The 16,213-nt window shown below is 36.6% G+C and overlaps 1 protein-coding gene across 1 annotated transcript; it reads left to right on the top strand.

The window, feature by feature from the left end:
- The first annotated feature begins 2,266 nt into the window (after positions 1–2,266).
- LOC140852936 (probable methyltransferase PMT24) lies at positions 2,267–15,400 on the top strand. The gene is made up of 8 exons (XM_073246904.1): positions 2,267–3,910; positions 4,023–4,172; positions 13,313–13,583; positions 13,691–13,801; positions 13,885–14,059; positions 14,320–14,592; positions 14,686–14,880; positions 14,991–15,400. The coding sequence occupies exons 1-8, from the start codon at positions 2,435–2,437 to the stop codon at positions 15,205–15,207; spliced, it is 2,868 nt and encodes a 955-aa protein (XP_073103005.1). The 5' UTR covers positions 2,267–2,434; the 3' UTR covers positions 15,208–15,400.
- Positions 15,401–16,213: the final 813 nt, after the last annotated feature.

The raw sequence follows: 16,213 nt of genomic DNA, 5'->3' as shown, positions 1-16,213 counted from the left end.
CAATTAGAGTACATCAAGTCTGAAGATCAAGTCGCCGACATTTTCACCAAGCCTATTAATTCAGAATTATTTAACAAAATGAAGACATTGCTTAGAATGGTTGGTGGCAAGAGATTTGGTTTAAGAGGAGATGTTGGAATTTGTAAATCAAATTAATATTGCCTTGTTATTAGCAATGATTTTTAGCATTTTCTATGAAATTCACTTAAAATTCTTCTACATGTATAAAACCAAAGTATCACTTATATAAAAATTAGAAATATGGCTCTTAGTCTTTTATGTAGAAAGTAGTTGAAAGGTTGTAAAATCCTCTATATAAAGCGATGTATTTAAATCATTTTGGATCAAGAGCGTTGAAAAAATTTCAAACAAAGTTAAAAGTCTTCTTCTACTAATAGGTCTACTTTCTTCATCTTTTATGTGAGAAATAATACAAATACTCCTCTCATCCTCTATCTATCATAACAATATCTAGTATGCAACAATCTCCAATCAAACACACACCAAAAAGAAAAAATTCTATTTGTGATAGAAATCTCTTCTGCAACTTATTCGAGATCCAAAGGCTGCCTACATGTTTATCCAGGAGGGGGGAGTTTGATGGATGAGTGGAAAACTTGAGATCAATTAGTTTAATGTAAATTTCATAAAGAAAATATGAAAGATTAAAATATGGAATATAAAAATAGATAATATACTCTTGATTCATGTAATGTCGTATGCTTTTTAGCTTCCTCTGGTCTTATTATTATTTTTTTTTTTTTCAATTTTTTTTTTCTAGGAACGACCGGACAAGGTCCAATCAAATCCGTTAAGAAAATATAAACAATGTATATATGTCTGCTCCCTCATGTGGGTTGTGGGGAGTCTCAGATACATGTAAGAATTTGCACTATTACTATAAGAAGAAACAATGATATAAATATTCAGAGCTCATTATAATTATCTACACTACATCATTATCTTATGCAGCACATGATGCAAATTCCACCAAAATCTACCAATTAAGTAGTACTTTTGTGTCCATTTTGATATCAAGTGGCTACCAAGGTTCATAAGTAGGGGAATAATTAACTTTAACACATGGTTCATATTGTCACTGTCTTTTTTTCTTTTGGTTGGTAGACTCACTGTGTTTTCTTTGAATAAAGATACGATAACAGCAACTAAATAAAACTTCCTAGTTCATTAGCCATTGTTCACTTTTATAAGTCAAATGCATAGGGACTTGTAGTCAACAAAGTTCAAATTCTAGTTGAACATGATCCCTGGTTCAATTTAAAAATCATGAGGAAAAGAGAGAGAGAGATAACCATCACCGCATTCCCCAGGGTAAGTTTGGGACTCCCCCGGGCCTTTTTGATATTTATACCGCACACAATGTGAACCACCTAACATGCTAAAGTCATGCGGCTAGTTTGCACGATCATACTGTTTTTTTTTTTTTTATCATCATATTGCACCTCTTTTATTTTTTTTATTTTTTTTAAAAAAATATATTTATCATTTGAGCCTTCGAGGTTTATAAATATGACAGTTGTCTGATCCAATTAAAATCTGGAGTGCTAGGTAAAATATTCAAAATAAATTTAAAATTGATGCCGATAATGATATAACTCACTCGAGATCCGATTTGAAGTAACCTTAATTTAAATCTATTTTCAAACTTTAAATTATTTTTAAATATTTATATAATAAATTTTTTATCTGAGTCAATCTATCTTATTAATCAGATTCAATCAGACTCGCACCATCCATTTTATCCATCCTAAGACATATATATATATATATATATATATATATATATATATATATATATATATATATATATATATATATATATATATATATATATATATATATGAGATTTTTAATTATATAATGAATATAAATAATTGGATCCGTATCCGATTCGTTGCTATAGATATTGAGACCTTAATGTGAAAAGAAAAAAAAAAAAAGGAAACAAGTCTACCCCTCCTTGCGGATCTGCGATTCTCACATGACGACTTTATTCCTCGCGCATTCATCATGTCGGCAAAAACTAAAGTGGGCAGGCACAGGGCTACTTGCCACATCCATCATGGCCTAAATCCTCCAAAAATGCAGCTGATCACGTAAATCTCTCTCTTTCTCTCTCTCTGGCAAAAAGATTGTGTCAAGAAACCAGCTGTCATAAAAATGGACAGGGAAGAGGAGCGCGGAGAAGTTTTGCCGATCCCGTCGCTTCGTTACCTCCGCTTGCCCACCGAATTTTTGGATCTAGCCTGCTTCCCCACCTCCCTCGGAGATCTCACTCTTCCCTTGGAACCATTCCATCTTCCCCCTTTTCTTTCCCTTCTCCCTCCCTCTAAACGATCAGCAATAACCTTAACCTCCTACTTTGGAGTTCTGTTTCTCCAAGGAGAAAAAAGAAAGAAAGAATTAGAAGACAATGCCAGGGTTAGGAAAGAATTCCCGGGTGGGGAAGCGCTATTCGTCTTCGTCGGCGGGTTCGACCTCTTATTATGTCACCATAGTCGTCTTTGTGGCGCTTTGCATTCTTGGAGTTTGGATGCTCGCTTCATCATCTATTATTCCATCCCGCACGACCAGCGCCTTTGCCACCTCCACCGCTTCTAAATCCCCTCCATCTCGTGTATCTCGAAAAGACCCCCCTCAAGTCATGGAGGATAGCCCGGAGGATGGCATCAAGGGTGATGACAAGTTGGATGGGGAGGATATGGATCAAGGAGGAGGGGATGGAGAGAAGGAGGCTGAAGAAGATAGCCGATCCTCTGAAGAAGGAGATGAAGCCAAAGGAAACCAGCAGGAGGAGCAGCAAAATGAGGAGAGGGAGGAGGCTAACCAAAGTGATCAGAAAGAATATCGACAGGAGCAAATGGGTGGAAATGAGGAGAACCAAGAGCACCGATCCCAAGTAAGTAATAATGAGGGTGATGGGGAAAATAGTGGAGACCAGCAATTAGAGAACCATAATTCAGAAGCTGGAATAGAGGAGAGACAACGACCAGAATTGCAACAAAATGAGGAGGAGATCCATGAACAGCAGCAAAGGGAGCATGATGAGCAGCTACCAGAAAGTGGTGATGAGGAGAACCAACAAGAATTCCAGCAGCAGCAGACAGAGAGTGGGAGCGATGAGAACCAGCAACAAGGCCAGCCTGAGATTGATGAGAACCATGGCCAAATTCAACAAAAGATAGACCAAGCAAATGATGAGAGCCAAATACAATCTGATGAGAATATTGGAGAGCGAATCGATCAGAGCCAGCAGCAATCAGAAGAAATTATGGAGGGAACTGAAGAGAACAAGCCACAACCAGAAGAAAACAAGGACGAGGGAACCAATGAGAACCAGCTGGAACCTGAAGAGAGGACAAAGGATGGAGCTGATGAGAACCAAGTACAGATTGAAGAGCAGTTTCAGATAGATAAAAGTAGTGAAAGCCAGCAAGAGCCCCAACAACAACAGATAGATGAAGAGAACCCAATTAGCGCAAGCGAGGGAGATCAGCAGCAGAGTGAGGATAAACTTAACGATCCCAATGCAAGCGAATCACTGGATGGGGCACAATCAGAGGTGTCGAATGAGAAAAATGGTGAGACAAGGCCATGGGCGACGCAGGCTGACCATTCTGACACTGAGAAGGAAAGAAGGAAAGGGGAGGAGTTGGAATCCAATGAAGGAGGTGACCAAGAGGGGCACATTGAATGGAAGCTTTGTAATGTCATAGCTGGAACGGACTACATACCTTGCCTTGACAATGTTAAGGCCATCAAAAAGCTCCATAGCTTCAGGCATTACCAACATCGTGAGCGTCACTGCCCTGAGGAAGGCCCTACATGTCTGGTGCCCCTTCCGGAAGGATACCGACGACCCATCAAGTGGCCTGAGAGCAGAGATAGGGTAAATATTCAATATTTATACAGAATTGTTAATATTACTTTATTTTTAAAATTTGTAGATATGTGCACTTTATCTTATCCAATGTCTGCTAACTTGTGGATGTCTGTTGTAGATATGGTACAGTAATGTACCTCACACAAAGCTTGCAGAGGTTAAAGGCCACCAAAATTGGGTGAAAGTTACTGGGGAGCACCTTACTTTTCCAGGAGGAGGAACACAGTTCATTCATGGGGCACTTCACTACATTGATTTCATTCAGCAGGTGAGGATTGATTTATAACTTGCAGGTTTTGGTAGTGAAGTGCATATGTTCTTTCTTTTTTCTATAAATTGCAAAAATTCATTCCTACATTTGAACTTAGTGATGGTTCACTTTTTGCTAGTTGTTGAATGGATTCTCTTTTGAATCTTTTAAACTGGGCTTTATATGTGCTTTATCTGACACTATTGGTTGATAACACATGATGATAGGGTGTGAATAAGATATTCTATCATCGTGAATTTAGAATTCTTACTATGAGGTCTAGCCAATAAGAAAGAAAGGGACTACTGCATAACTATTTTGGGATCCTGCTTCCAAGCACTAGAGATATGCTGAATGTGCCATATTATTATTAAATTATTAGTTTTTGTATTAGAATGTCTTGTATATGTTGAGAATATTTATAAAGCATGCCTAATCATCTCTTTTCCTTGAAAAAAATTCAAAATATTTTATATTTGGAATAATACTCTAAATCTTTTTTGATATTAATATAAGTTTGTTGTTAGAGATTTTGTTGTGCATGAAATTAATGACTTAAAATATGTTGACATCGAAAGTTTTATCTTGAACATTCAATGATGGCAATGTCTTTATTCATATGGTGCTCAATAGATTAATTATTACCATATAAAGATATAATTATAATGTTATTTTATATGATCCTGGGAAAACATCAAAAATGTTGCTGATAACATAATGGAGAGGATGGTTTTGAATAAACATTTCATATCACAGAAAATAGTTAGACATGAAAGGCCATTCCAGTGCACAAGGCTCCCACCATTGCAAAGTTTTGGAAGGATCAAATATACATAACTTTTTCCCCATATGTGAAGAAACTATTTTTGTGTTTCAAACCCATAACATCCAGGTCAAAATAGAGCAACATTACAATTGCACCAAGGCTCACCTTTTAAAGAATAGGGATGTGATGCAGGCTATGAGCCTAGCACAAGCTTCAGAATTACCAAGTGGAAGACTAAAGTAAGCTATGCAATAAGAGTAAAAAATTAAACTTAGAATATCGAAAGAAATTATCAATTTGAAATCTAAAAGCTAGGGATATAGATGCTAAGAAAGAAACTAGAAGAAGAGATAACTAGTAGTTTCCTGCCTCACTACTAAAAAAATCACATCATCACCAAAGACTACACCAATCCCCATACTTCATTCGGGTCATGCAGAATCCACCATGCAAGTGAGAAACACAATATGTGCACTCCGGAAAAGTGAAGCTTTATTAAATTTTCAGTGATCAAAACTAAGAGCATAAGTTGTGTTTATAGGCTTTGAGATCCCTTACAAAGAAAGGGATGTTTGGGTTACTCTCGGGGACAGAAAAGAATAATAAAAAAAGTCCCAAGATAACTAAATCAACTAAGAATAATCAAAAAGATCCCAAGGTAACTAAATTAAGTAATCTTGCTACTCTTGGCCTTGTAGAAGAATTTTTGTTCTGCTGGTAATCTATTTGCTATTGGAATCCTTTTGATGCCAATTATGATGCCATCGGATCAACTGATGGGAACTAGATCTACCATTTGATTCACATACTTGAAGTCCTTAGAGTAAGGATTGGAGCCTTTGAATGGTATAAGATTACTGTCAGATGCCTTCTGACAAATTAATGTACATTTGATTGAGTTTTGATGGTGGATAGTTTATATTTGTAGGTTCTGGGCCCGATTACCTTGTTTACGAGCCCTGCTCGGCCTTGAGATTATCTTCCAACATAGTTTCCTGTGCATCCATGAATCTCTCTTCAATTTTGATAATGTTCAGTCATGCTTCCATAATTTTTAATACCTTCAATCATGGAACTTATTGTAAGATGGTCCAAAGTCAATCAACCATAAGGTCAAGCCTCTTTGACCTACATCAATTCCCCTTGGCTTAGATAATTCTGCTCCCAATGAATTCAAATCTTGTTGGCTCTAGTGGAATCCCTTGCTGCAGTTTGGTGTGAGTAGGGCCTTCATCTTTTTAACAGCAATCTAAGAGGAACTACCTTTACTGAGAGTTGGTGCAGTAGGTTTGGGTGTGGTTGGTATTGCACGCCGGTTTGACCCCTCAGCTTACTGGCTTTGTTTTTGAGCTCCTCGTTGACTCACTTAGCTGTTTGGTAGGCCTTGTCCCAGGTTTCAATCTAAACTACCACTATTTGGTCCTAGATTTTCAGACGAACACTGGCACAGAATTGGCCAACTAGTTGATTTGGGGTTTTTTTGAGTCAAATTTCAAGTGCTAGTTCATAAAATTCTTCTTAATACTCTGGGATGGATTTGATTCCCTATTTGAGTTGGAGCATCCCAGTGCAGAGACTTTGGGTGTAATTTGAAGGTATGCAGCATTCATCTAGTTTCACTCTGATCTCATCACATGTTGCAATGGGTGACAAAAGGCATGATTTTCTTCAATGGTTGACCACCATATGTGATCTAGGCCTTTGAGCTTTGCCTTTCAAAATTGGATATGTTTTTAGTCAGAGAGATGAAGCCAACCAAAATAGTCTTCACTTTAGGCCTTTAAGCCATTGGTCCAGCTTCTTAAAGATGCCATCAATGGTCAAGCGGATAACTTTACTGCTTGTCACATTCATCTGCATCAGGTTGCTGAGTTTGTATAGGATTATTATGATTCAGACATGGAGAGCTGCCAGTATTGGACTCCTCATCGTTGGCCTGAACGGAAGCTACTACTAAAGGCAGTACAAAAGGTTGTCTCGACTACTGAGCCATAGGTTGTAGTTGTCTCAAAACTTTTAAGACCTTGATCAACTAGGTATCAAGCTAACTTGGAGGTGGCATTGTTGTTGGTTGGTTCCTGCCTGGTGATATTTGTTGTTAAAGCTAACAAATAGTCGAGGAAGCTTTGGTTGGTTGGTAGTATCTACAAGCCATTGCAGGGTTTCAATGATGGAATAGGAACAATCAAATGTTCCATTGGTGAGCTAATGGCATGGAAAGAGAATGCATGATGAACTACAATGCTATTTGAATGCTGCTGTAGAATGGTTTGTGATGATGCACTTGCTACCATCAATTGGGTACTGATCATGAGTGGTATATCATCAGTATGGTGTGGGTGGAAGTCTTCTTGTTATCGGTGGTTTTGTGATATGTGCTTCAGTTATTGCATCACCAATCAACATGGATGACTAGATTCATTATCAATTGCTATAGACTTGGAGTCCATCTCAGAGTAAGGGTTAGAGCATTTAGATGATAAGAGGTTACAACTGAATGCCTTTTGATGGTGGCTAGTGTACCATTGATTGAGTTCTAAAAGTGCATATTTCATCATCAATAGAATTTTGGGCCCGATTGCCTTGTTCATGGGCTTGACATAGCCTGCAAGCTTGTTTCAGCATAGTTTCCTATGCCTACTTGACTCTCTCTTAAATTTTGATGATGTTTGGCCATGTTTGCACCCCATTTGAGTGCCACAATCATGGAACTTATTATAAGAGGTTATAGGGTCAAATAACCATAGAGTCATCTTTCCAGCTTGCGTTAGAATGATACATGAATATCTTGACAATAATATAGATTAGGGTTTCTATCGTAAAATCATCCTTCAAATTTGTTATGAATGTCCAAACATTAACGAGGCTAGCTAATTGAAGCTTAAAGACATCCTACAAGCACTATTCAAGACAAATATGAGTTGCATGATCTTAAAATGACATGATAAAGATAAAGATAATGATACTAGGCAAGTGGATGCAGTAAAACTTGAGATGGACAAAAAATGGATAACATTAGTGAAAATAAAGGGTAAACTCTAAGAAAACAAAAATGATGCCACTTACAATCTCACCAATATCTGAAAAGTAGGGGAAATATATGAAAGACCTAGGTAGAAATGATGACTAAGAATTGTATGAAAAATCAGATGAAGAATTTCCTTGATTGGAACAAATGGTGGAGAGGGTTTGAAACATGAGGAGCAATTGGATTGAATGCAATATCTCATGAATGCATTAATCCAAAATATAGTTGTAAAGGGATTTAAAGTGCACAAACTTATTTTATATGCGGAACGATCTAAATGGTGTCAATTACACTTAAAAAGAAATCCAACATGCATGTTTGTTATGCATATACAATTGGGCTCAAAGTGCTTTTGTCATTCCTATATCAAGGTTTGGGGATGTAATTTTAATCCAAGGTCACAATGATAACAAATGATTAACAAAACCACTTGTATCAGCCTATACCGGTTGGTACATACCATATTATCCAAGGACCAATGCAAGGAACCGGGACTAAGCTAACTAAGGTTTATGATATTGTATTGTGATATATCAAGCCATATCAGCCCCTACTACTTAGTATACCTTGTTTTGTTATTATTTTTTGTATTTGTGGCAAGGCATTCCAACCTTGTTTTGCACTCCTATCAAGGTGTATATACTAATCGATGACTAATACATTTCCATACCTTGATATTTAAATCCCTGGCAATAATCCTTAGTAACAATGGACTTAGTGCTTCATGCATTTCAAAAACTTATCCTAGCATCCATTCCTGAGTAGTTCCAAATCCTAATTTTTTTCGAGATCGTCCATACCTACCCCTATACCAGAATCTACTCCTTTAGTACTCTTGCTTTAGGAAACTAAGTGACAACATATATAAAAATAGTAAGAACGAGGATCCTGAGCAAAATTCAGCAATAACACATATAAAAGTTTTAAGAAGTAAATCTAAAATATTAAGGATACAAATATAAAACATATAAAAATATTAATTCAAAAACATTAAGAATAATGATCTTGAGAAAAACTCACATGATTGTTCCAAAAATAGGCTTTTGACAACCTTATCTCCATTACAGCAACACATATGCAAGATTAATGGAAGAAACACTTCGCTATAAGGTATGGTTTGCACCACCTTATTGATAAAATAAAGTGACTGTGATTGTCTTAAGAGGTTATGTGTTTAATTCAAAAGATTTGATGTAATGCCACATGTTCAAACATGATGAAAAGATATGGTATTCATCAAGTGATTTGACTAACAAAGTCAACTAGTATTTCAAATAAGTGGTGTATAGCAACTATCTAGGCACGTGAATATAATACTAAAAATCTTGAACCAATTGATCTAGACAAGAAAGACCACCAAGGATGGTCATCCATGGCTTGAACAGCAGCCAACTTAATGAATTGAACTTAAATGGAAAACATAATCCCCAGCAATGTCAAAATAGCCAATAATAACACCTAATAAATCAAAGTGGTGTGAATAAAGCAAGAAAGAAAGTTCAATGGAGCACTTATCTATTTTACTCTTCTTCTCTTGAGATTATTGAGCCCAAACACCTCAACTAAGGTGCCCCAAATTGAGAAATTGGGCATACCAATCTGGCCAGGGAATGGGATTGTTTAGCCACCAAAATTGAAATAGTATCAAAACTAGTTAGAGCTGATCCAAGTAGGCTGAACCAATGGATTTTGTCTTGTTTTGGGTTGGACCAGGTTTTTTATAAAACCCCATATCTCTCGTCTCTTTCGGAACCTCGCTATTGCCCTCCACCAATCTCCCCACCTCACCCTCATCTTAATAGTTCGGTCTTCTAATGATGATGCTTAGGGGACCTTGCCAACATCACCAGTGGTGTTTGATGAGCTTCGCACCCCCATCCAGACCCCCTCCTGGGCCCCAGTCAATGATTTGCCAGCATTGATCAATGACCTCCAACCAAATGAACAACTTATGACACCCGATTGATGACCTTTGGGCCTAGTCACGAGCTTTTGCTTTAATCAATGACTTCCTACCTCCAACTGACAAGCTACAACCTCTAATCAACCTCCTATAATCTATAGGTCCTTCTTCTCCACATACACTCTGTTGGCACCAGCATGCATGTTCGGTATGGATACTGACCAGGTACTTGATTGGTATGGGTCACGATATTGGTTTGCAAACCTTGACTTCAACTATGATGGAATTCTTATGTATAAAAAGTGTGGGAATGAAAATTTTTGAAAGATCATCTATGTTAATTTCTCTTGGTTATTTATTAATTATTTACAAGAAGTAATATAATAATCATTTAGAGAATGTCATCTAGTTTTTGGAATTTGACAGTGGGTACTTCTTGTGCATATGCTCTGATACCATTTTGTTAAAATGGATAGAGGAGTACTTAATCATATATGATAAGAAATGCTTAAGAGGGGAGAGGAACAATATCATAATTTCATATTTATTTCATATCCAACTCCTACTACATACTCAGAAAATCACTTCTATTTATACTAACAAATACATTAATTACTAGAATTATATGACTCTTTGATCTCCATAATACATTAATTAATATCTCACACACTTTTCTAAGAAACACATATTTCCAAACTTCTAATACATGCATTCACGTTTTCTTAAAAGCCACAAAGTATTCCTAGATATAAGTTCATGTATCCACATTTAATACATCTCTTGTAACTAAACATGCATGCATAATCCCACTCACATAGTTCAATGTATTTTATCATAACACTAAATTCATGTTTATCTTTCAACACTCCCTCATAAACATGAATTCTGTTTAACTTTTCTTCTTCAGCTTTTCATAATTGGTCCACATCCTGAAAGAAAATCTCTAACAGCTGAAATATATCTTTAGGATGAATATTCTTTCTTCCTGTCATAATTACTATCGAATTTCTCTGCACTATTATCCAACATCGTCAGCTTCTCTTTCAATGCATCACATTCCTCTACCACTTTCTTGTACATCTCAGTCAGTTCTTGATAGTAATATTTCAAATCACATAGTTTTTTGTAGTTCACGTCTATTACTACAAAGTCATACATAATTTTAAGATGCCTAATTGCTTTTAATGCTACTTCTTACTCTACTTCTTTCTTCGTACTAGCTTTATCTTCATAAATTACATGTCTCCCATATCCATCATCAAGATTAGTATAAGCCACAAAAATAGGATCATAATCTGATCCATACTTTTCTCATAAAAATGAGACTGGCCATAAATTTAATTTCTCAAGCAAGTCTTTGAGTACTGCTTTAAATGAGATTGTCACAACAGTTGATATTACCTCACCGGATACATAGTTCTCCATTGTACTTTATCAAAACTCACAATTCACTTGGCACTTGCATTTCTTTAGAAACTTTCTTCGTCTCTTCCACGAAAGACTTCTTGTCTTTTTCACTTGTGGAGTCACTCTTTTCGACTCGCACTATTTCAATGGGTCTCTATTTCTTATCTTGAACTCAAAGTATCACAGAAGTTGCAAACTTCACACTCAATAGGTCTTCTAGCCTGGAGTTTCCTGCTTCAACTATGGAGAATATTTTTCCACCTTCACGTCTCGTGGGCTTATACCTTACTTTAACTATTGCCTTAGATCCGTGCGGGCTCTAACTATTGTCGTAGGACCATGCTGGCTCTGACTATTGCCGTAGGACTGAATCTGGCTCTAATATCACTTTGTTGGAATTTGGTAGTAGGTACTTCTTGTACATATATTCTGATACCACTTTGCTAAGGTGAATAGAGGAGTATTCAATTACATATGATAAGAAATACTTGAGAGAGGAGAGAAACAATATCACAATGTCATATTCATTTCATATCCAACTCTTACTGCATACTCAGAAAACCACTTCTATTTATACTACTCATAAATACATTAATTACTCGAGTTATATGACTCTTTAATCTTTACAATACATTAATTAATATCTCACACACTTCTCTGAGAGGCACACATATTTCTAAACTTCTAATACATGCATTCATGCTTTCCTAAAAATCACAAATACATTCCTAGACATAAGTCCATGTACCCACATTTAATATACCTCTTGTACCTAGACATGCATGCATAATCCCACTCACATGGTTCAATGTATTTTATCATAACACTAAATTCATGTTTATCTTCTAACACTAGTTTGAGTCACACTCCGGAGACATACACCCTTTAAAAATAGAATTTAATAGTTTAAGGCAGCTTACTATCAAGACATAATGAATTACCTTATGGTATGGATGTCCAAGAGTAAATAACCCTGCACAAGAAGTTGCTTTCCTGTGAGGGATCCTAAAGAAGAGGGCCAATATCATCCATTTGGTATGAGAGGAGAGAGGAGCCTGACTGTGCAGCACAAACCCCCATTTGTATCTACATATACATGGTTGGCCAGCTGAAACCGTGCTGAGCCACATGCATACCTCCATTCAAGAGTCCAAGAGATATGGATATGCATCAAAGAGAAAGAAAGGGATCATCATGTATGCAGGTGTACCTCATATTCTCTGTATCCAATGTGAATCTATTCAAGTTCAGTATAATTTTTGAAGTAACATAGTAACCAACAAAAATAACCTAAAAGGAAGGATTGCACATCACCACTGCATATGCAAAGAGCAAGAGCTGTTCTCCTCCTTCCTCGCATTGTTTGATCTGTAGTTGCCCTTATATCAAGCTATTCCTCTTATCATAGAAAGTGCACTAATGATTAAACGCAGATAGAGAAATAAGGAGGGAAAAGAATATGGATAAATGAACAGAAGGGGATTTGAATTCAGGTGGTGGTGGTGATTCTTTGTCAATTTGTCACACTGTTTAGTTCAATTCTTCGATTTAATTAGTTGTTGCCTATCTCAAAAACCCTTTTTGGTGGGCGCACACTTTTTGGGTGACTCCTAGCAACATGCATCAGTTAGCACCTTTTGAATTATTTCTTACAACAATAGGATGATCTAATGTGGTTATGATTACTGTCCAACTGTCATAGAAGTCAGTTTGGCTTGAAATCCTTAAAATTCAAACGCTTCATTTCATACATTTCAAGAGAAACTACCTTGAATAAGACATTAAATAGGTGTTTTCATAAGTTTTACATTCATATACAACTTCTATCCAACAAATAGTCCCCTTTGCACTTTCAGATCGGCTGACTGTCTAATGATAATAATCTGTGTATAGTTATAAGTTTGCTCTGAAAACACACTTTAGTTGGAAAAATATGAGCTCTTATAATAAAGTTACACATTCATGATGTTCCAATGAATATATTTGAGACATATCCTTTCTTGAGAATTGGTAGATGTTGGTTTAGTTATATGGCTTCTTTGGTTTCATTGCAGTCTGTACCTGATATTGCTTGGGGAAAGCGTACTCATGTTATACTAGATGTTGGTTGTGGGGTAGCCAGCTTTGGTGGCTATCTCTTTGAGAGAGATGTCCTTGCAATGTCATTCGCTCCAAAAGATGAACATGAAGCTCAAATTCAAATGGCACTCGAGCGAGGAATTCCGGCAATATCTGCAGTAATGGGTTCTCAACGTCTGCCATTCCCCAGCAAGGTTTTCGATCTTGTCCATTGTGCACGTTGTCGTGTCCCATGGCATGCAGATGGTATAATTTTTCTTAGTGTTCAATTGCATACAATGTTGAGTTTCGATAACAATACTTATAATATTTTTTTTCTTATTAATAAGACTGAGCATGCAACTTTCTTATAGGTGGTACTCTTCTTTTGGAGCTGAATCGTGTCTTACGCCCTGGAGGATATTTTGTCTGGTCAGCAACACCTGTGTATCAAAAACTGAAAGAAGATGTTGAGATCTGGAAAGGTAGGTTTTATGGATACCATCCTGTCTATCTTATTTTGTGTTTTTATATGACTGAGGCGAAATCTTTCTGTTTCTTAACTAAGCCATGTCATCTCTTACGACATCCATGTGTTGGGATCTTTTCACTATCAAGAAGGACAAACTGAATTCTGTTGCTGCTGCAATTTATCATAAACCAATTTCGAATGAATGTTATGACAACAGAAAGCATCACAGTCCTCCCATGTGTAAAGAAGACGATGATCCAAATGCAGCTTGGTAAGTCTAGACTTGCTACACTTACTTATTGGCAGGCTCCTTGCTCACACATTTTACGTACCCTGGCCATGAATTTGGAAACAATTCTTGTTATTTACTTGAGTTAAAATAAACCAATATTTGGTGGCCAAAGCACCTAGGTTTCGGCAATTAATTGGCCGAAGTAGCAGCTCAGCATAGTAAATAGGCCAGGCAGCATGGATTCAAATGAGCACTATTTGATTTGTATCAATATGCCTTTCAGCCATCATATCTTTCAGGTACATCCCTCTGAAGGCCTGCATGCACCGGGTGCCGGTTGATGCATCTGAGCGGGGCTCGCGGTGGCCTGAGGAATGGCCGCAAAGATTGCAGGTGCCTCCTTACTGGTTAAACAGCTCTCAGATGGGAGTCTATGGGAAGCCAGCCCCTAATGACTTCACGTCGGATTATGAACACTGGAAAAGAGTTGTGAAGAAGTCGTATATCAATGGTTTTGGCATTGATTGGTCCCAAGTGAGAAATGTTATGGACATGAGAGCTGTTTATGGAGGGTAATATCGGTTAATCGATTACTTTGCAGTGCAATGACACCTTAATTTATTCATGCTTCTTCCATCTTACTCAAATTTGCGAACTGATTTTAGGTTTGCTGCTGCACTCAAGGATCTGAATGTGTGGGTGATGAATGTGGTGAACATTGATTCTCCAGACACACTACCAATTATCTACGAGCGCGGGCTTTTTGGTATTTACCATGACTGGTGTGAATCATTCAGTACCTACCCCAGATCCTATGACCTCCTGCATGCTGATCATCTGTTTTCGAGGATCAAAAAGAGGTGGATTGGATAAACTTCATTTAAAATAAATAAATAAATAAATAAAAGCCATTGATGCTGGATTTTTTTTCTTCATGTAATTAATTAACAAAATTACTCCTGATTTTCAGATGCAAAATCATGACTGTGATAGCTGAAGTTGATAGGATATTGAGGCCTGGAGGCAAACTAATTGTTCGTGATGAGTCTTCAGTCGTAAGCGAGGTAGAGAACTTATTGAAGTCGCTGCACTGGGAGGTCCGCTTGACTTTTTCCAAGAACAAAGAAGGAATACTTTGTTCAGAGAAATCAGACTGGCGGCCAGAGAATTTAGTAGATTCATCATGAATAAAGTTCATCTTAATTTCTATTGTGTCTGAATTTTGAGCTTAATTTGCACTTCATCTGTTCTTTAGCTTTTCAGATCATTTTTTTTTCTTTTCAAAACAATCATCCTTCCAAGTGTTTGATATGTTTTCTTTTCATCATTCTGAGAAGTGTAAATTATCAATATAAATGAGATTTGCATTTATCCTGGTCATATTTGAGTTACTTCAGTGGTTATGGACACTTGCATCTATATGTTGCTTGAGTCCGGTGCCCACCCAATCTTAAGGTTGATGGCTTATTTTTGAGGATAGATATAGTTTCTATTTTGCCCTTGCGATGCTTGCACCAAATTAGAAGTAATCGAGTGGGCCCGATGGCATAAAATATCACACTCTAAATTCAGGATATAATATGTTCATACTATCAAAGGCTGCTATCCTTGATAATACGAAGCTTAACAATCATAATTAGTTAAAATTTATTATAAATAAAATATAATAAAAGATTTAATTCGATCATTCATTAAGTAAATAAATTAAAATTAGTTTAAAGCATCTAAATTAAAGATCAAATATTAAATTCATGTCTCAAAATTTATAAATAGTTAACTTCAAGTCTATGATTATTTAATAAATTAAATTTCAGCTACAAAATTTTGAGATTTACGTAGCAAATCTCAAGACTGAATCCTTCGTTATTCTTATTCCTTTAGAAGAGAAAAAAAAAAAAAAAAAAAGATAGAAGAGTTATTTCTCTCGTGTCTCTCTCTTTGCGCCTCATTGTCTTTTCAGGGACAGTTCAAGGGTGTCCAAAACAATGCTCTTTCAATCAAATACTCCCTTTCTGGTGTTCTCAAAAAATGCTCGAGCGAGGAAAGACAATTCTAATATCTCTTGCAAACAAGAGTGGAGCTGATCTCAGGTAGAAAGAAGAAAAAATTGTAGCAAATGAAAGCAGTGAAATGGTGGAATATGTCACTATATATCTTTGATAAGAAAAAGAATTTTTTTTGTTACATGTTCCT

This window comes from Elaeis guineensis, chromosome 12 (assembly GCF_000442705.2).
Source record: "Elaeis guineensis isolate ETL-2024a chromosome 12, EG11, whole genome shotgun sequence".
Taxonomy (NCBI): Eukaryota; Viridiplantae; Streptophyta; class Magnoliopsida; order Arecales; family Arecaceae; genus Elaeis; species Elaeis guineensis.
This window is presented reverse-complemented; position numbering and strand designations above follow the sequence as displayed.